This window comes from Endocarpon pusillum (assembly GCF_000464535.1).
Source record: "Endocarpon pusillum Z07020 unplaced genomic scaffold C720841, whole genome shotgun sequence".
NCBI lineage: Eukaryota > Fungi > Ascomycota > Eurotiomycetes > Verrucariales > Verrucariaceae > Endocarpon > Endocarpon pusillum.
In genome coordinates, this window is record NW_006913581.1 from 15248 (window position 1) to 35998 (window position 20751).

General features: G+C 50.1%; 5 protein-coding genes across 5 annotated transcripts; 1 reads left to right on the forward strand and 4 right to left on the reverse strand.

Annotated features, from left to right (window-relative positions):
• Nucleotides 1–253: 253 nt before the first annotated feature.
• EPUS_08253 (uncharacterized protein) lies at nucleotides 254–1642 on the reverse strand (the record flags this gene model as incomplete). Its single annotated transcript, XM_007788465.1, has 1 exon — nucleotides 254–1642. One exon carries the CDS (start codon nucleotides 1640–1642, stop codon nucleotides 254–256), a length of 1389 nt encoding a protein of 462 aa, XP_007786655.1.
• Nucleotides 1643–3968: 2326 nt separating this feature from the next.
• On the forward strand, nucleotides 3969–5619 carry EPUS_08254 (uncharacterized protein; the record flags this gene model as incomplete). Its single annotated transcript, XM_007788466.1, has 2 exons — nucleotides 3969–4671; nucleotides 4739–5619. The coding sequence occupies 2 exons, from the start codon at nucleotides 3969–3971 to the stop codon at nucleotides 5617–5619; spliced, it is 1584 nt and encodes a 527-aa protein (XP_007786656.1).
• A 1842-nt stretch (nucleotides 5620–7461) lies between these two features.
• EPUS_08255 (uncharacterized protein) lies at nucleotides 7462–8819 on the reverse strand (the record flags this gene model as incomplete). The annotated part of the gene is made up of 3 exons (XM_007788467.1): nucleotides 7462–7723; nucleotides 8027–8597; nucleotides 8762–8819. 3 exons carry the CDS (start codon nucleotides 8817–8819, stop codon nucleotides 7462–7464), a joined length of 891 nt encoding a protein of 296 aa, XP_007786657.1.
• Nucleotides 8820–10084: 1265 nt separating this feature from the next.
• EPUS_08256 (uncharacterized protein) lies at nucleotides 10085–11185 on the reverse strand (the record flags this gene model as incomplete). The annotated part of the gene is made up of 2 exons (XM_007788468.1): nucleotides 10085–11070; nucleotides 11134–11185. 2 exons carry the CDS (start codon nucleotides 11183–11185, stop codon nucleotides 10085–10087), a joined length of 1038 nt encoding a protein of 345 aa, XP_007786658.1.
• Nucleotides 11186–12504: 1319 nt separating this feature from the next.
• Nucleotides 12505–20336, reverse strand: EPUS_08257 (uncharacterized protein; the record flags this gene model as incomplete). The annotated part of the gene is made up of 7 exons (XM_007788469.1): nucleotides 12505–13892; nucleotides 13949–14269; nucleotides 14343–14890; nucleotides 14948–15048; nucleotides 15101–18389; nucleotides 19826–20226; nucleotides 20274–20336. 7 exons carry the CDS (start codon nucleotides 20334–20336, stop codon nucleotides 12505–12507), a joined length of 6111 nt encoding a protein of 2036 aa, XP_007786659.1.
• Nucleotides 20337–20751: the final 415 nt, after the last annotated feature.

Sequence of the window (20751 nt, forward strand, 5' to 3'; positions counted from 1 at the left end):
TGGGGTAGGAAGTTGTGTAGGGGAGGGGAGGGAGAAGGGTGTTGGATGTGCGTCGTCGTTCGCGTGTCGTCGTCGGTCTGTGTTCAAAGTGGGTTTTTCTTTAGCTGGAGATGGAGAGGCAGAGGTGTACTTGGTTGGCTTTGCATTCACGAGCCTGGGAACCGATCCCCTAGAGAGCTGAATAATTGGCGGAATACAAACTCTGCAGCCCAAAAAAGGGCCGTTTCCAATTCCAGAGTTACGCAAATGTCTGTCACTCCTCCTGTTCGTCGTCTGGCTTGCTCAGTTTTCCATCCCTCAACACATCCTCCACCTCGACATCCAGCGGCCTCCGCTTCCGATAATCCTTACATTGTACCTGCACCGTCTGCCAACTCCCATTGGCACTCAACACCAACGCCGTCAGCTTCCCTCCCTTCACGCAGCCCGTATCGATACCCTTCGAGTACTGCTTGAGCTGCAGGCCCCTCGGGGCGTCATGACCGTATATAACCGTAGTACGTTTCTCCTTGGCACTCTGCGCCCCGAAAATGCCTGACGGGAAGAAGGACCACTGGGCTGGTAGCGACTGCTGGTATTTGTTCCACAGCTTGACCCAGTGGACGCTGCCCTCCGGGTTGGGTTCCTTGGAGGGAACGTGGGTGTTGAGGTGGATGCTGCGCATGTTCATGACCGAGGTGGGATCTTGGCGGTCCAAGGGGATGCCGGGGACGAGCCCGGCATGAACGACGACCAGGTCGCTGGCTAGCGGCTTGAGGAAGCCGACGCGGAGGATGAGGGGACAGCTTTCTAGGTAGGCGATTTGGGAGGCGGTGAGGGAGGCGGCGAGGGTTCGGGCGGGGGAGGAATCGGACGAGGACTGCGAGGCTGGGGTTTCGACTTTCAGTGGCGATGAGTTCGCGTCGTGTGCCATGAGGAGGATGCGGTCTTCGTGGTTGCCTCGCACACAGGAAGCACCTGTCTCTCGTAGAAAATCCACGGTGCCACCTGAGTCGGGCCCTTTGGCGATAACGTCACCCACAGCTATCAGATGATCTGTCTTGGTGTTGAAATTCACTTTTGCTAAGAGAGCCTTCAGTTCGTCAAGACAGCCGTGAACATCACCAACAAATATGAGGCGGTTGACATTATCTGCCCTTGCATCCTTTGACGCAGTAGCCTTGGGGACGAACTTGGTATCCAAGTCCTTCACCTGTATCATGTTTGGAAAGGTTGGACGAAGGTTGGACCCAAACAACCCTCCAGACGCCCTCCTATTTTCTGCTGAAAGCGAGCGAGCCAGCATGCGCTGCTCTGCCCAAACGGGCCATATCATCGATGACCACAGCCAGATCGAGAATATCAAGATGACTGTGTACAGAAGAAGATACCGACGGATCTTGGGTGCCTTGAGTATCGCAAGGCAGCGGTCAAAGAAGGACTCGAGCGCGTCGTCGAAGCCATCCGGAGAACTGTTCCGCCGGCTCTTCCATTGAGTGTGCTGTTGCCATTCATTGGTGCATTGTTCGATCAGAGGTCTGCGAGGGGTATACTGAGGAATGGGAGAAGCCGACTCGACCAGTCGCCGGTGGAAGTCGCGTGAATAGCTTTCCTCCTCGTCCATCAAAAGTCTGGTTCTGCTGGGGTCTTCGAAAGTGTCCATGCACGATCTGCTATTGCTTCGGTATCGTGTAAGCCCTGTATTGTGGTCTCGGGCAAAGCTCATCGTCCCAGAAGTGCAGAGCGGGTATCCGCAGACAGAGAGTGCGTGGACCGTAATTCAAGATAGCAAGCTGGACTGCAGCGAGCGGGAGATCATGACAGCCGCATCTGACAGGGTGCGCAATCATGAATCCAATCGCAATGGCTATACGGAGTAGTCAACTATGATCTAAAAACCACGAGTTCGTCTTGGGCAGTGTCACCGCCATTATCTGGGCCTCTTGGATCAGAAACCTGAAGACCAATCGGAGCGGAAGAAATGCCAACCTCTTGGCGAACCTGTCAAGTCAAGCACACAACACTGCAAGGGCAACCGTGTCCCTTCTTAGTTGTAAATTACTACGGTACCAGGCAGAAGTACTACGGTATCAGGCTGGAGTCAGAACAATGTAGAAGCTGCGCAGGATACTAGGTCGTTGCGTGACTGCGGTTCTTCTGCATCGTACTGCGCGGGTTCTGGATTCTGGGTCTTCTGGATCAAGGATTGTTCTATTGGGCTCGCACTGAGATGGCGCTCAACTAGGGTCACCCATTTAGTGACACAGGGATAGTACAGTTGTTTTGCTTCCAAGCACTTTATCGGCTGCATCACTCTGTTTACCGGGTTTCTTATTATAACCAATATCACTCAATAGACCTTAAGATACTGACCCTTTCTACACCTTAAATTTCAAGAATCTCATTGTTTGATAGAGAAAATGTGATATAGAATTATACTCCGAAAATTTTGGTGTTCCTTGTGCCAAGACTGCTGCAGAACTTTTACAACCTTGAACTTGAACGCTAAACGCCCGGTGTGGGGCCTTGGCGCCTGCGGATTTATTTCATCCCGAACTTTGTATTTACTACGGGAGCAGGCATAAATATTGTCAGTACTATGTACAGGGCTGGTAGCAACTAGTTCTGATAAGTACAACGCCGCAAATATCTTCATTGGCTTTCAACAAACTTATCCGTTCAAACAGCCATTGAAATTAGTTGTTTGGTTATGACTAATACATTCAAGGATTAGCACTGTTGATCGTGGCTGTTCGGCCACTATTTTTGGCCAAAAGTACTAGCGCAAGAGTGACAATATTTATGCCTGCTACCGTAGTAGATTCTGATAACTATTGCCCCACAGCGGGAGTACGTCAACCTGCTGTGCAGAGTATGTACTACGTAGAAGTAGCAAGTTGTTCGATAGCTAGTTGGGGTAGAGAGCGTAGATCTATGTACAATTGGCTGTGCCGTACAGCGAGATTACCGTAGTAGAAGCGACACTGCAGTAGAAATGGACCAAGACCAATCAAAAGCAGGCGAAACGCAGGGCTACCTGTACAAAACCTGGCCAATAGGCAATCTCAGAAGGTCAACAGATTACTACTCCCAACAAGGAAGGAGCCACATTCACTGACACTGGCGATAAACTCGCATAGAAATGGATTGACTACCTCATGGTTCCATTTCACTACACTACAGAACAAGCGTCAATGGATAGAAGCTACGGAGTAGAAATGAGCTTATTCAAAATGAGAATCCTTCCCGAAGCCTACACTCTTTTTTCAGGGGACTACAACAGATCTGGTTCCAAATGGCAAACCAATATTGATAAGGCTGGAGTCCACTGCATCGACTCCCAGAGGCTTTCTGCGTGTGGCTTTCGTGGCACGAATCGGATTGCCTTGTCGTCTGAGGAGAACCTAGCTGATATCGAGACTGTGCAGAAGCTGGCCACAGGTCTATTGGTTTGGTCCTATAGCTCACCTAATGCTGGGGCCTTACGAGGCAGAGATGCCGTCTGCATGTAACTCGACCAATCCATTCTACAAAGGGAGCTGCTCAAGACATACATGACAAGGAGATGCTTCTGCCACCGCCACCGTGTCGACAGAGGCGGTCATGACATCCAATGGATCATGTACAAATTACCACTGGATGTGCTTCTGCGACTCAACCACACCACTACATACCAAGCCACGACTGTGAACCAGAGTTGTTTGTGTAGCTCAATCGTTCTTCTGGGGCAGGAACTGCGAATAGGAACTGAACAACGCTACATTGCATTTTGGCCCCTGTGCAGCGCCAGTTTCGGCAAGGATCAACTATGGGCTTGGGAGTTGGTGAAGTGCTCTCAGCCTGATCAGCTTGTAAAGCACTCTAAATCATAACTCTCTCCATCCCCCGTTCTACGAAGTCACCGCTCAACGCTTGTTCTACACAGCTTACTATTCATTAGGATGTGGCAACCTAATAAATCGTATCGCAATTGCGAACGTATCACTGTGATGCTCGTTGCATTATGGCTGATAAGCTCTCTACCATCTGTTCAAGCCGAACACGAACACGCTCCCAATAAGGACTGCCCGCTCCCATCAGATACTGATAGAGAGTACCGCTTCGATCTCCCTGCTTGGGTGACTAGGGGTGGGTGCATTCGCGAAAGGGGCCATAGAGAATGCAGCCGAATCTTGGAGGCTATTCTTGATTCTCTCGCCAAAATCAGGGAGGCCGAATATGCGAGTGCTGCAAGTGTTCTGAGTCTCCTGCCGACAATTGGCGCATTGTTCGGGCCTCCTACCAGTGAGATCTGGCGGCTCAAGTCCATCGTGCCATTCGGTGGTGCACTGGCCATGAGCCTGTCCTTTGGTGGTGCCCTCATGCCCGTTAATGTCGAAGACTACGAAAACGCCGTGGCAAAGGGGAACACTGCAATCGGAAGCATCATCAGTCTACGCAGGCACCCTCCCGGAAGCCAGAAAGATGTACCGAACATAGATGAAAGGCTACAAGAGCTGAGCAATAAGATAAGAGAACGTATCGATCGACTCGAGAGCGTCCGACCGCCAAAAAAGACCCTAATCCTTGGACTAGTCGTCATGTTTATCCTCTTCTCCATGGCACAAGCTGCGATGGCCGTCGTTGAACAGGGCGGCGTCATCAATTTCCTTTGCTCAGCTCGGTACTGGATGCACATGTGGTACTTCTTAGGTAAGCGCTATGCCTTAATCACCTTAAACAAGAGTGGGATTCAGGGAGGGAAGGCTGACTCTCGAAGTGACACTCGCCGCATTTGCCGAAGATAGGGCCCATAGGCCATTCAATAAGACATACAAGCTATACCTATCAAGCTTGTCCTATGATGTCGAGATTCTGGGCGGTCAGCCTATCAGTGACTATTTCAGCACCAGTACAGCAACCGAAAATGCTCTAAAACAGCTAAAAACTTTGAGGCCGGCGTCAATGAACTTTTTTGGTTCAAGTCTTCAGACGCCTGCCAGGAATTCTGTCATCGTGATGGTCTCGATTGTTGGTCAGCAGAAGTGGGAACAGATTGGGAAACGTCTCAGCAGAGTGTTCAGTGTGGCAGTCTTTGTCATGGGCACCGCAGTCTTTGCCTCCGCGACCCTTCTGTCTCTAATCATGGCTGTGGTAGTTCTAACACTCACATTAGCAGCTGGGATTTTCGGTCGCGCTATAGCCAGCTGGATTGTCAGCAACGTCGCAGGCACCGAGCCAATGATTCACATCATCTCAGGTACTAAGGAAGAAGCATACCAAGCTATCGCCGAGATTTTGAGTTTGAAATCAAACGACGGATCGCCATTTCAAGTCGAGATCAATGGTCAGATATTCATCAATGAGCGACGTGTTGCCTCCCGGTCATGGCTCAAGGTCGCCCTGTTTGGTGTGCTGGCCGAACCTTATGATATTGCTAAGCCTTACCAAAAGACCAAGATGTCCTCTGGAGCCGGCATGTCTTTGAACCCTTTGTCGTCTGGATTGACAAACACTTTGAGAGGCGGAGTTTCAATACCCTTCCTTTCCAGTGCCGCAGATCCATCTCTGCCCATCCACAGGACAGACAACGATGCAGTCAAGACGGTATCGCAGCAGAGTGTTCCAAGCATTCCGCCTGACAATCAACCCGACAACTGAAGTTCCCAGATCTCACGGAAACCTGTACCAATTCCTGACCTTGAACGATAGATACAATCCGAATAGCATGGATCGTGGGGGGGGGAGTCAGCTCGCATATTCCTCAACCCTGGACTGAATGCTGGAAGCTGAAGTACATTCAGTCTTTGGAGGACAGAGTTGATTAATGAAATGGTGTTAAAGTTGGCACAGCACGAAGGGAAAAGGACGTACAGTGCATCTTGAAATTGGTTTATTCTCGAATGCAGATTGAGCCGAAGCTGTAGGTAGATAGATCGCACTTTGGCTTGTATGTGTCGGTCTCCAATCTCACATGTTGCTGTCGTTCGTTTCAGGGAAGTATGACTCGTTTGACCTGGTTTCAGGGCAAGGGAGCTATATACGAGGTCGCTATATATACCGAACGGATCTCCTAGTGTCGTTTGCTAATTATATAATCTCCAATAAATTCCATGCACCAGATTTCTACAGATCGTATATCCCTCTCCTCAATGCTCTTCAACACTTTTAATGCACTGCTTGGTCCCAACGTCGTAGATCCACCCAGAGTCTGTGAGTGCTCGCTCCATACAGGCCATGCACGCTTTCCACTCACAAACTCGCTGAGAGCCAGCCCGTACGCATCTTGTAGATTTGGATCGCATCCTGCATACTAAGTTACGAGGGGTTCCATGAAGTATTGTTAGCTCAACGCTAAGTTAGAATCCTTGGTGTAAAAAATACGTAGTAATAGGAAGATTCAAGCTAAGTACAAGATGAACTAGTCGTAATTTCTTGACATATCTGAATGGATGGTCATTAGTCAAGCTTTGGCAAAACAAATTGCAGCAGTTTGACGAGATAACAAATACTAGTCGCTCCTAGCTCTAGACTAACAATACTTGTGTACTATAGTAGTATACCTCCCCCAGTAGTAGAGCAACAGAAGCAGTCTGGGATATAGCGGACGGATTGGTTGGGCAAAACACCCTAGTAGTTGAATAGCCTTCAAGGTCAAGATCACTGGCCTCCCAGGTTTGTCCTTCTGGATCAAGAATTTCAATCATACTTCTCATACAGTGAAATCTGATCTTCGTGTTCGTCATATCCATCTTCTTCGTCTATTGAGATTTGATCGTTACCTTCGTCACATCTATGCTCTTCGTCCAACCAATATCTGTTCTGGCTGTTCTTCATCTTCTTCGGAGTCAGATTCACGTCCCGTAACCAATGAACATCGCAACTCTGTTCATTATCGCGTAAGATGTAGTGGGCATGTGTGCTTCCTGTTTCCACCATGGCGAGAGAGAGTGTCTCCAGATATCCTGGGCAAGGACTCATGGCATCGACAAAGCGCACTCTCCAGCAAAGGGGCAGAGTGAAGTGTACCTCTTCCCAGCTCGTCCACGCAGGCAGCATCTGCCTTCACCAACATCGGTGTCTCCATCCAATTACATGATATCACCCCGAGGGTGGGCGCCGCTAATAACAACGGAGTTTGACCAACGTCATTCCGTTCAACTCCCTTGCATACAAGGTAGCATACAAGGTACTTGATGACCTTCGCCATCCCCGAATCAGAAGTGTCAGTTCTGATGTTAGGCACGTGGAAGCATAACAGAACATTCGGGATTGCTTTGTTTGTGTTGGAATTGGCCCGTACGCGGACAGCCAAATCCTTGGCGTCACGTGCCTGCGCGCCCTAAGTTACTAGTAGTAGATTAGCCTGCTCCTCCCTAGATAGATTCGGCAGATAGATAGAATTCCATCCATCCACTTCTTCACACTGGCGGTCCGAATGCACATTACTGATTAAATACTAACTAGGGTGGGTCCCTATGCGACGGACATTCCAGATGCATTTTACCAGAGCTGCAGCTTCTCTTTACCACAACAGAACTCCCAGATCCATTCTCCAGCACCTTTGACCCAGCGAGAAGTTGGGCTGAGCGAGTTCTGCAATGGCTTATGCGAACCATGCATGTCGGTACAGCCGATCTGTACAAAGTCCTTGATGAGACCGGGATCATCATGATAGGGGACAGCGCTCACCCAATGCCGTTTCTGGGTGGTGATGGAGCGAACCATGCGATTAAAGATGCAGTGGAGGTAGCGGAGGTGATTGCTTCTTCACTGTCAGCACAACCGGCGCGGATGGGATCAGACAGCTCGACTCGAGCGGGCTTTCAATAAGCAGGCCGTAAAAGAACCCTACGAGAAATGCTGGAGTAGGTGGCAGAGTGGGATTGTGGAGAGCAAGGAGAACATTGCTAGCATGCATGACTAAGTATTCCTGTGTTTTGCTTCCATCCAAGCAATCGTCAGCGATAACGAAACCGGGGCCTTCGCAGCTATGGTCTGTCCGCCGTCGGATTCCTTCCTCGAAGACAATCCTACTACTTCAGGCTATATCTACTTATTCTCTGACCGACCTGCATCTTCATGGCCCGCGCCCCCACTTCCTCTACTTTCCTGTCCTCCACCTCTTCGTCCACCACTTCCACTCTGCTGCACCCCGTGCCGCCTTACCGCCCCGCCGCTTGCACCACTCTGACTTGAAGCTTGGCTCTGATCTTGTCCCCGTGAGGCAGTTCTCTGCGCCCTCGCGGCCGCAGCCAGCCTCGTCTCCGCCTCCTGAGCTTCAACCCTCGCCTTCGTCTCTGCCGCCTGCCTGACAGCCCTACTCTTCGCCGCCGCAATAGCTTTGACCGTCGTTCTCAGCAGCGCCGACGCCGTTGGCCGCGCATCGTTCTGCAACAGCGGCGGTCCTTCCGGCGGCAATCGTCTCCCCAGCCTTGCTCGCAGGCATGCAACTGCTAACCGGTCCGCGAATCTCGTATCCTGTCCCCATGACAGCTGTAGGTACTGATTCCGGCAGGTCTCGACGCGCTCGGGAAAGGTGGGGTCGAAGCTGAGCCAGTGTTCGAAGAGGAGGAAGTCGACGTTGCTGGCGGTGCCGGAGCCGACGGAGATGGTTATGGCGTTTTGGTCTTGGGAGTCTGCTGGGCGGTTAGAAAATAGGTAAGTTAGTATCAAGGACGTAGTACTGGGAGGGGGTTTTCTCGGGGGTTGTTGCTTATTGCTTATTGGAGAGGGCGACGTTTCCATCGTGTTCACAAAATATGCGTAAATGAATGGATGGATGGATGGACTAGAAACGTACCGATGAAGTTCAGAAGGGAGGCGTTATCTACGACTGCTCCTCCGGACCAGCATGCCATGACCACCCTTTCTCTGTCTCTCCTTCGAGATCCCCACAAGCAATATCAGATTAAGACCGGGGGTCCAGATTGATATAGAGTAGAGTCTTACAGAAGTTTGAGTAATAAACACCCACGAACATAAGGGGTTATGGTCTGAGAAATACATGTCTACTCTCTGTTTCACTACTCAGGGTGTTTTGTTTCTTGGGGTTTCCTTGTCTCTTCGTAAATCCACCCACCTCAGCTAGAGTAAGTACTACATACTAGTTAGTAGTCATCTTCCCCGATGAGTGTTAGGACGTTTCGACAGCCATCCACACCCCAAACCGGTTCGGTGTTTCAACACCGGCTACTCTATCTAAACTTACTAGTAAAGATCTGACTGATTGCTCGGAAGCTTAAGGAGCTGTTGAGAGAAGGAAAACGAAAAAAAGGTTAGAGTGAGGTCGCTACCGGACTGCTCGACTGTACGGTGAGTGGAGACGAAATCGGTCAGAAATCTGGCAATGCACGGTTAAATAAGTGAGTTACAGTAAAGCTGGAGCGGATGGTGCTGCCCACCACCAACACAACAACATGAGAATACGAGGTATGCGGGAGATTTATATGACTGAACTACTGCTGCTGCTGCTGCTGCTGCTGCTGCGCCAGAGAAGGTAGGTGTAGCTGGTTTCGGTTCGGCTGGGATTATCGAGGTGAGAGTTCGTGCGTTTATTTACTCGGACAGGACATTGGGATGACAAACACAGTGTTTGGCAATCAGCTCTGGACTAGCTCGATATGAGAGCTGTTAGGGTACAAGCCTTTTCGAATCCAAGGGCTTGGAACCTGTGGATCGGCGATACCCACTACTTCGAGGCGGCAAAAATATGATTCCGGCCTCAAGATGATACTGTATCTGCGCCGGGTTGTAATGAAGTGGTGGTGGAGGGATACACATTTTACTCGTCCTCTGGCGTGTCGGCGTTGATGCTCTTTTGCACTTGGCCTCGAACTGTGAAAGTGTTACAGACCAAATCGTATGTGAAATTTTATGATGTTTATTTGCTCCTAAAACATGGTCAGGATATTTCCTCGTTCCTACGCCTTTCTTCCTTAACACAGATACTTTAGCACGACGTTTGGACGCTTTCTACATCTCAAGTGATGGGCGGAGCATAAATCAGAGACTGCTTGGTGAGCGATGTCTTTTATCTGCTTCGTGACGTCTGGGGGTACTGGTATTCTTGCGCCTGGATGTGGTCGCACAGTGCGACCGGCCCTTTAGCGATGAACGATAACTTTCAGCATCTTGATGATGATGCTGCTATTGACTGTAACCTGTTGACGTTTAGGGCGCTCTCAACCCCGGCTGGCGGGTTGGGGCTTGGTCTTTCGCGCGTGTTTTCGAAATGACAGATTCTTCGTCGATTCAGAGGTCCCAAGCTCCTTGGTGTTGGCGCTGGCGCTGGCGCTGGCGCTGGCGCTGGCGCTGGCGCTGTAGCCTCTTGCCTTGTACGCTGTGCTACACATGGCTTCCTTCTTTTCGATTCCACCGTCCGAGGTTCGGCATTTGAGGCATGATAGCTGGTATCGAATTGAGCTTGGGCAGCCGCATATGAGTTCGAAAACAGGTCTACAGATCGATTTGGGTTCATTGAGGTAGGATATCCAGCAAAAGCCTGGTCTTGGGCGGTCATTGCAGTGTCTTGTCGCGAGGCAGCAGACCCAGCTTCCACTGTTGAGGCCAAATTCTTCCGGCCGGATGGAGCTCGAGCTCGGGCCATGATTGCTGTATTTTGCAATAGAGCGGAGAGTCGATCCTGGGTTTCTGAGGCTGTATCTCGTGTTTGATTACTAGGATTCCGAGTTTGTACAGCCCCAGTCAGCTCATGTTGTCGAGCATATCTGAGAAATTCTGCGGCGAACGTCTTAGCCTGGGCTTCCGCAGTGCCCCTATATACCTCGATCGCCCTTACAGCCAACGCCATCATCACAGCGTCCCGCCTTGGCGGGGTGTCTCCCTTCAACAGCTGAGGACCGTGTGGGGGAAGGCGTCCGTGCTGACGAACGCGTGTAGTCGCGATTCTCAACCGCTCTGCTTCCTTCTGGTGATAGTAGAAAGTATCATTGATGACTGTCGGCACTTGTAGGTATCGCTGTCGTCGTAACTCGATTAGAGAGACAAAGCTGGAATCTCCTCGGATCCAGTACTCGAACAGCAGGAAATGGTGCTCCGCTGCATGGTTGCGTGCCACTTGGCAGATAATCTCCATTTGCTCATTATTTACTATCAGTATGAGTTAGATTCTGACTTCTAAGTGACATAAACAAATTGCAAATTGAGGCTTACGCATGAAGCGTTTGAGGTCGGCTGGCAGATATTGAGGATCGGGACGCCCCATTCTTAGCTTTTTCTTCTTCCCAAGAATCTTAGGACTTGTGTTCTTCGAATAGAGAAAAAGAGACTAGATGAGTACTATATGTATTAGTGTTCAGGTTTCATATGATTCTGCGAGGGATGTAGCGACAACTCTAGGAGAATTTGGGTCCACTTGCACCGTTACACATTGACGCAGCGGATGTCATGCATCATAATTGTAGAGTGTCAGCTCTCAAAATATAATCGTAGTGATGATCGCCTCGGGTAATGACTGACGATAGCCTGCGTGTATCGTAAAATCTGGCATAAGCGTGAATCGTGTCCTAGTTACACATAAATATTGTCTGCTCAGCACGAGTAAACTTGTATCAACTAAGCTTTTTTACATATCACATAAGCAGGCATAACTGATGTTAAGTCGGATGGTGGCCATTGAACGAATATAGAGAATTCTATAGATCCTCTTACTTTATCTGGCGACTTTCAAGGCTCTACGGAGTACAGTGTGGACATCTCAACTCCGTCACAATAGCTGATGCTAAGGAATCCATTGTGTCCAATGAAACCGGGTAACGACGTATTATGACAAGCTGAGGCTAAGCTTAATGCCAGCCTACCGGTATCTACTACGGTACGTAGTATGTCTCCCCTTGTAGTAAGTATGTGGGGCCTCCAGGCCTTGCTAGCGGTGACCAAGAGACATTTTGGGTGGCAGGGGCAAGCCTTCCTACCTAAGCGGGTTAGTGAGCCCCACACCCGAATTTTAATTAAGGCCCTAGTTTGTGTCCGCAAGCCTCCGGCCCCCTTGGCCTATCCAGATCGGGTAACCAAGGTACAATGAAACCCAAACCCCCTGCCCAGCACCGCAACAAATGCTTCACCCTTATCAGCCATTCTCAACCCCTTGCCGCAAATATCTTATCTTGTGGGAGGTGTACTCAGGAGGTGCATGATTGTGGAGTACACACTCCGTACCCCTGTTAGAGACGCCGCGGGGTCGATCCGGGGTCAATTCTCCAACATAGGCTGGTACTCCGTACAGTCATTACCATACTCTCTAGCAGCACGAGTGATTCAGTAGTCTGTGAAATGGCTCCCCCGAGATGTTAACAGCGTTGTTGAGGATCTGGCTGTCTGACAAAAATGCAGCTCCTGCTCCATTGTCCAGAGGAAACAGTCAAAAGGTCTGGGTGCGTGCCTCAGATAGCTTTAGCTGCCCAGACGGAAAGAAAACATAGCAAAAATCATCGCCTACACAGAGAACCTCAGAAGTGTTGAAAACACTCTCTTTGCCTTGATAGTCCTCCCAGCTCATTGCTGTACTTGACGATAATCATCACCTCACATTCCACCACCCAAATGCATATTGCCCATTGATGCCTCGACCTCATCAAGACTCCGAACTCCTTCCGCTGGCTGGTGATGTTGGCCTCCAATGGGACTTCCACAATAGGGGCAGCGTGTTTGCTCCATTGGCATGCCGCACTCTCCCACCGTAAATGGATGTCCGTTTGCGCACGTATACCAATGCCCCGTACCCCTGAACTCAGCACTCATCGCCTTGTAGATAGCCCGCTGTTCCTCTGAGGTCACAGCGGTGTAAAATGTTCCGTCATTCAGCATCAGTTCAATTGCATCGAGTTCTTCCATCACACCGCTTGTTTGGCCCGGGTAACGTGCGTGGATTTGGCGGGCGTACTTGAGTTGCTCCAAGCCCAGCTCACGGAGATGATTCAATCGGTCGACCTTCGGCGAACCTGCAATAGCAGATCGCTCAAGTGCAGCAAGATGAGCGAAGGACACTCTGGTTTCGATCTCCAACCGGTGCTGCTGGTGTTCGGCAAGTCGATCAACCAAATTCAAGCACTCCGCTCGAAGCTGTGAGAAGTCGACGTCAAGATCAATAGCACCCCAATGATACCGTGGGCCAAGACCGTTCATTCTCTTTCGTAGGGAAAGGGCATCGGCGATGATGGTGATGTCGAACCTGATTGATAGAGACAGACTCATCAAAGATGCACGGAGCTGCACGACGCTGGGTTCGTAAACAAGATCGTTGTTAACATGACCTGACAGGTCGCGCCGCCTCCGATTCTGCAAGAGATCCCACACCCGAACAAAAGGCTGCTCGCTCTCCCGAACTTCGTGGAGAAACTTGTTCAATTTTCGTCTGAGTAGGTACGGTTGTTTGTGTCGGCTTTTCAAACATTTGATTCTCGAGATGTCAGCCATCACTTGACCCCGATGACCCTCTAGAATCATGGTGTCCGACTGCCTGTTAAGTTCAGAGTCCAGTGTCGTGCGCCAATCTCCATCTCCACAAAGCTGGGCGATATCCTGATCTGCTGCGAACTGTTCTTGAATACTGTGAAGCCCGTCCGCATGCCTTAAGATCTCTGTGTTGCTCCAAGAAATGAATCTCTTGGTGGCTTCATCGATCGCGCTCCTTCGAATGATTCTGCTATATCTGTTGATATTACGTAACGAGCCACGGCAGACCGGGCAACCCTTGATTTCTTCGGCAGAGAATGGCACGGAGGACCTTTTCAAAGCTATGATTGCACCATCACTGTCCGTCTCATAGTACTCCGTGAGACCAAATAATCCGTCCATGGAGGACATTGTCATCAGATGCCCACAATCTGGCACAAGGCACGGATCTTCATCAAGGTTCGTCTCGCCATAGGTACCGGAGAGGAGATAATCCACCACGGTACCTTTTGTACTCTCTGGGCAGCAAGTCTGACAGTAACTGGTGGAGGGGCACGTCTCGCCGCAGACCGACGGACACTGATGTCCACAAGGCAAGATTGACTCGCAACGCCTAGAGCATGGCAATTTGCTGCAAGGTACAGCGCAGGGTAGATCGCACTTCCCGGTGTGAGGGCATCCCCACGTACAATCCTCCGCGCAAGGTGCACAAGGTTCCTTGCAAGGTTTGGCACACCTGGAATGAGCGCAGCGGACTTCACAAGGCCTCGAACAGAGTTGACACTCAGACCCGGGATGGCAAGGTTCCTTACAGTAATGACTGCAAGTATTGTAAGGTCGTTCACAGGTCCTTCTGCAGGGTGGATGGTCATTTCGAATAATCTTGCCATCTTCCCTAGGTTTACACATGTGACACTTAGATCCGCACTCACGGCCACACGGCAAGATTCCGCCACATTCAGCCATACACTGATAGTTCGGCCCCGGGTCAAGCTCACAGCATTGCCTCTCTGCGGTATGTCCACACAAGGGAACCTTGACTTGGACAATCTTCCGACACCTGGCACGGATTGGATTCTGCGCCAGGTAACAGTCCAGACTTGCTTCAACGTGGCCACAGGGTAGCTTGACATCGTGGAGCTGGACCTTGCATGGTCCACAGGTTGCGCCACAGGGCAAAGGACAGGCATGGTCGCAGCCAGGCAGTGCTCTCGGGCAAGGTTTGCGACAGAAAACTTCTTGATGTAAGACAATGTTATGACACTTGTTGATACATTTGTGGCCGCAGGGTAATTTCCCATCACACATCAGATCGCAGCCCCCTTCAGGTGCTTTAACGGCGAAATCGTCAGGTGTGGCAACTTCAATGGCAGTATCCGGGTGTCTTGGACAATGGAGGGCTAACGATTTTCCAAGGGAGTTGCTGTCTTCTAGCAATTGGATGACATGCTGCCACATTTTGACGCGCTTATATGTGCTTGAGTCGCCAAATAGATACATCCCGTGCTGTGCGCGACTGGTAGATGACTGGTTAGTATTCGAAGGCATACAGTTCTTGTTCTTGACCACATACCTGAGTAAGACGTTGATCCTGTTACTAGTTTTGAGAAAGCCACATCTTCTCTCCTGGTTGCTGCGCACTAGGGAAACGATTACCACTTTCGCTTCTTCACCCTAACAAAGAGAGTTATTATATATGTGCTTCGATTCCTCTTACAACACTTACTTGGAAGTTGTCGACCGTCGCTATCCTGACTGCTTTCGAAAGGCTAGTCTTCTTCGCCCTTGACACTGGACTTGTGTGTGCAGAATCGGCGTTAAAACCTTCTTGTTCGAGCTCTGCTTGATCTCTATCTCCCACGACAATTTCAAATGAGCTTGCCAGTCTGTTCCTTAGCCTGATAAGCTGGCCCAGATAGGGCGTAAGGACCGCGATATCCTCGCTGTTGTATCTGCTCTGGCGGACAAGATGATGTACCAGTGCGGCAACCATCTCAACCTCAAAGTCATTTGTGTGAGACGTTGACTCTCGTCGTTCATCGCTATTCTCCGGATGATCATGGTCAAACCAGAACAAGCGACTTTTCATACCTTCGACCGCTGGATACTCATGAACCGACTGTTCATCGACAAGGCCAGGATATAGTGTCTCTCTGATAAGGCGGGCGATCGAAGGGTGCATTCTTCTTTGAGTTCGAAGCGCCGAATACGGAATGGGAACCGCTTGAGGATCGTTCGTATATAACAAGCGCTCAAACAGTGAGACATCCAGGGAATATTGCACACCACGTGGGTTTTCCGACGAGAGCTCGTAGTTTGCTATCTGTGGTTTGAGTTGTTGATGGTCGCCGATCAATATAGCATGCTCCACAGAGGGGAGTAATGCAGTCAGGAGATGCGCCTCAAGAACTTCTCCAGCTTCTTCGCATACCATCACCTTTGCTTGAACCCGGCGAAGGACGTCTAAATTGCGCGCAAGGCCCGAGGTCGTCACACCAATGACTTTGGCCTTCGCCAGGACCCGCAATTCATCCTCCCTTCGACACTGGGCCAGCTCTTCCACATGCCCACCGACAGTCGATAGCATCCACGATAATTGAGCAAGCGTGTCGTCTTTGGCGATCTCTATCCAGTGTTCATAGAGCTTCAATCTCTCTTGAAGAGCCATGCTCCAAACATTAGCATGTTTTAGCAGGTTAAGCGGTCGATTTGTCCCTGGCAACCTAGTTTCGAGTCGGCTGCGCTTTGTCCACTTAGGGTGCAACCACTTGATCAGGGGTTCACGTGAATCGTGGTCGACAACTTCAAAGCCTTCATCGTCTTTTTCAGTTTCATATAATTGACGGTGTTGTTCTGGAAATTTGCGTTGGAGAAGGTCTCGGACTATCTTTGGGTGATTGTGGTTCATGAGATCTTCCAGTAACGGCTCCATCTCCTCAGAATAGCGTTCAATTTCGGCCTTGTTAGATGCAAAGTGGCGTTTTTCCGTGGAGGTCCGCTCTTCTGACTGCATGGCTTCACGAAGGTTTAAGCGCTGCACAAGATCGGATTTGGACCTCGAGCCAATTCTTATGATTCCTTTAATGTTGTCTTTGACTAAATGCTCAAGCAGTTGATCCAGGGCATGATTAGTGTAGCAGACACACACAATCGGCCCGAGTCTAGCTTTAGAGGCGTTGTCAAGTAGCACTTTGATTAGTGCAACTCCCGTGAACGATTTGCCTGTGCCTGGAGGGCCTTGTATCAGGGCTAGCTCTCGGGAAAGTGCATCAATCACCGCTGTCTGTTGAGCCTCATCGAGCGACGAATTCGCTGCAAGGGTCGCAAAATCAAATCTATCAGCCATAGACAGCTCTAGATGTTCGTTCCCAACAATGCTCTTAAGGTCGAATTTGAAACCGGACTTCATTGCATAGGGAGCTGGCCCAACATTAGTTATACCACGATTGGTGTCGGTAGGGGCGATGATATCGGCGAAAGGTAGATCTAATGTTTTGCTCATTTTCTGGAGGGCTTTCAAAGTCGGATAGAAAGAAGGCAACAGTACCCCGGGAAACTCGCACAGCACACGTGCGCCAGACGTAGGACTCGACAAAGATGTCACAAGGCGTTCAATGTCAAGCTCATACGGTTCAACCAACCGAACGATGACATTGGCCATTAGAGGATCTTGATACAACAACTTTGAGCTGTTGGTATCGGATGCACCTCCACCTGCTTGGTTGCCACAAACCGTGAAAAAGGTGACGTTCTGAGCAGCATCCACCAAGCACAGCGGCGCATCATGGCATAAACATTTTGACTGCTCCCACCACTGTCGTCGTATCTGCTCAGACTTCTGCAGAGCTGGCTTTGGTTGAGGGAAAGAAAGATGAGCCTGTAAGCCAGTGACTCGAGCAAAGGTGACTTTCATAAGCTTGACATCTTTATATGCAAATCTGCGGATGTTCTGTTGTAATTTGCTGGACACGAGCTCGGGTGCAGATGGATCTCGTAAAGTGTCGATCGCTGCACGAACACTATCCCGTAGTTGGCCTATGGTGTCCTCACGAAGCAAGCGAAAGTGTCGGTCGAGAAGTCCTTTCACACCACCTAGGTGGAGATGTCGAGGATCCCTGACAGGAAGATATTCGGCTCTCTCAGACAATACCTCTGATGCTGTAGGCAGAATCGAAATGCGGCTGATGTCGTCATGATCGTTGTCATGCCGAGCGCCTTTGGAACTGAGCTGACCTGGTTGATCACGCTCCAGATGGAGAGCACCAAGGAGAGGGACAACTGCCGACGTCCTGTGTGAGTAGTCGACAATGGGCATGGCACTTCCTTCTTGCAGACGGTCTTCGATACGCTGAAACAGCCGCTGAACCTCAGAATACGATTTCAAATCGTCTTTAAGCAGCTTTGCAAGAGTCTTCACTACTGCATGGATACCCTCAACCACCTTTGCACTCGAAACCAGCTCTATGACGTTGTGTAGACAAGTCAACACTGCGACAACAGCTCTGGACTTTTCAGCTGAAGGTGCATCGAACAAAGACAGAAATCGCGCAGCTGCTGAGAAACAGGAGACGGCACGACGGCCTCCGATACCGTACAGAGAACAATAAATGTCGCTCAAGGGCTTTTCAAGTATGAAGGATTGGGTAACGTCAGGGTGTGTAAGTACATTGAAGAGCGGAAGTAACATGTACTCTCCATTTTGGAGGCATTGGCGATCAGACGAAGGAGCTGCAGCTGTTGTTACCGCTTCGCTGATTCTGGCGAGACCGCCGTTCGAAGCCAGGGACTCCACAACTTGTTGTACAATGTCGGGCTCGTCGCTAGTTACCAAATCTAAGGCGATTGTCAGGAAACCTTGCAGTTCATCACTGCCAAGCGGTGGAATGCGCAGGGTATCTCGAGGTATTTTGAACTTCCAGGCGCGAAGGCGGGCGTAGGAGGAGCTTCCAGGCGTCTGCCCACGTTTCGCTGTTTCTCCGACATCGGTAGCACCTCCATCTGCACCAAGATCGTGACTAAAACGACATCCGTCTCCAAAGCGACAACGACCACTTCGAAAGTACTTGCAGACCTGGGGCTTGCTTCATTGAACTGTAAGTCGACATTGAATTGTATTCGGGAAGGCGGGGGAAATTGAAATGTACCGTGTATGCTGTTCCACCATAATGATCCCAACAGAAGAGGAGAACCAATGAACTTATGTCGTTGCCAACCAGTAGTACCACACCTACTAGAACGAGCAAAGACACAGTCGTTCCGCTATTGAGAATGGATTGGAGCTTGGGAACACATAGAAATCTCTGACAAGATACAAAGCATTTAGAGCCTTGTGGGAGTGCCTTGCTTGCAGGTACAAAGACTAGAGTAACAGGCAAGCAGAATAAGCGAGGTGTAAGATACAGTTGTTCTCATTCAGAAATTTTATCAGGCACATGCTTAAATCAAACACCGCAAAAGGGGACAAACAGATGTCACAGGTATGATTTGCAGCGCCCTGGGGCTCAAGAGCTCGGATGCCTACCTCGATATCCATGCTAGAAGCTGGACACGGCCAATCACCGGGTATGAGCATTCCACCAAACACCTGAGGCAATTCGCTCAGCTCATGCAGGCCGCTGACCAGACATGAGGCAAAACGTGGCATGATAACGATTACGAAAGGCCACGACTTTATTGGGCTTTGGGATGTCTTTGGGGACACAAGAGTAGGGCATAGCAGTCACATAAGATCGGGGGTCCCAACTACACACAGCCATCTTGATGGGGCGGTGAGGGGCAGAGGATTTATGCATCGATGTTATCGTGGCTGATGAGGAGGCTGAGAGCAATGTCGAGAGCACCCTGCCTATCTGATCATCGATTCTACCACGCGAAAGATGAAATGGAAGGAGGCTTTACTAAAAGAAGTCGTTTGCATGACTGATGCTGCTATTACGGAGGAAGGAGTATAGGACTGGGAGAAATATGTTGCAATAGAAGGGGTCGCGGCTCGGTTCATCCTTCCTGCGCTTTGGTCAAGGTAAAGGTTAGCCGAGTATCCCACATGAGTCCCCATGCAAATAAGATTGAAGTCTCGGATGCTTCGCACAGCTTTTGCGTGCTTGATTCAACACTTCTGGCAATAGCGACTGTTGAAGAATGATAATCTTCCCACATCTGTGGTTGTACAGGGCAGACTGCTATAAGGAGAAAGAACACATCCCGCCAGTCTCCATCTATCCCCACGACAACAATTTATCAAAAACGCCCGGCTCCAGACATCCTTCAGTAATCGGTTGCTAGCTGACCGTTTTTGAGGCCTCTCGAACCCAGCTACGCCCACAAGAAGCGGGTAGGCTCAGTTCGGTCTGCCTTTAGACGCGAGGGCCCTGGTACCAACGTCGGCGGATGTTGCTGAGGCCGCATCGCTTAGCTTCAAACGCTATAGAGATAGAGATCTGAAAAAGCTTACCCGGTCTCGTTGATAGCATCAGACTGCCCTTTCCTGGCCCTAGTCATATAATAGATCCCAATGATAGCGCTGAGGGACCAGAAGATGGCACTCAAAAAGCTGAGGGCCTCTACCGCCTTCAATTGGTTGCAATAGCCAGCAGAGGTGATCTCAGACCCGTCAAAAGTGCCTCCACAAGCATGACCGTGCAGCCAGTCTATAAGAAGACCGAAGGTGGAGAACCAAGCCAATGCAAGTGTCAAGTCGAGAGGCCAGAGTCCACCACGGGAGAGGAGGAGCCAAAGCAGGCTGCAGAGGATGGACAGCGCGGCAAGCACCTCGGCGAAAATAAACCGCTTCCTCGGCCAAGAATGTCGATGGTTGAAGTCATGAAGGTAGGATCCGATGATGCCAGCTACAACCTAGAGATTGTCAATCTTTGCTGAAATGGGCTTCGAGGAAGACTTACACAGGCAAGTAGGAGCTGACCAACGCGGAGCACCCAAAAAGCGACGCTTGTGGTGGAATACATATTGGCCAATGCAACCTGGAAGGTATGCTGTACTTGGAACAATGGGTATGGAATGAAGAGATGTGGGTGTTCAGGCTGATTGATGGACCATGGAAGTATGCTGAAGCTGCAGATGGGAACAAGAAGAAGTAGACATCGATTTTGAAGAAATAACGATAAATATACTATGCCCTGGGTCCTTGCCGTACGACCTCGGCTGTTGTTTTTCAATCAGTAGGAAGCTGCAAGTTGGGACCATGGTATGATACAATCGCAAGCGCCATCGACTTTGCCATAGTGCTTGCTTCCCTAGCATATAAGGCGTGCGAAGGGAATCCCCAGCAGGAGTTTCTCCATACCAGCACAAGCTATCTCCAGGATACGATATGAGGGCCTGAGGGGTTAGGCACACCTACACACCGGATATGGTGCTGTA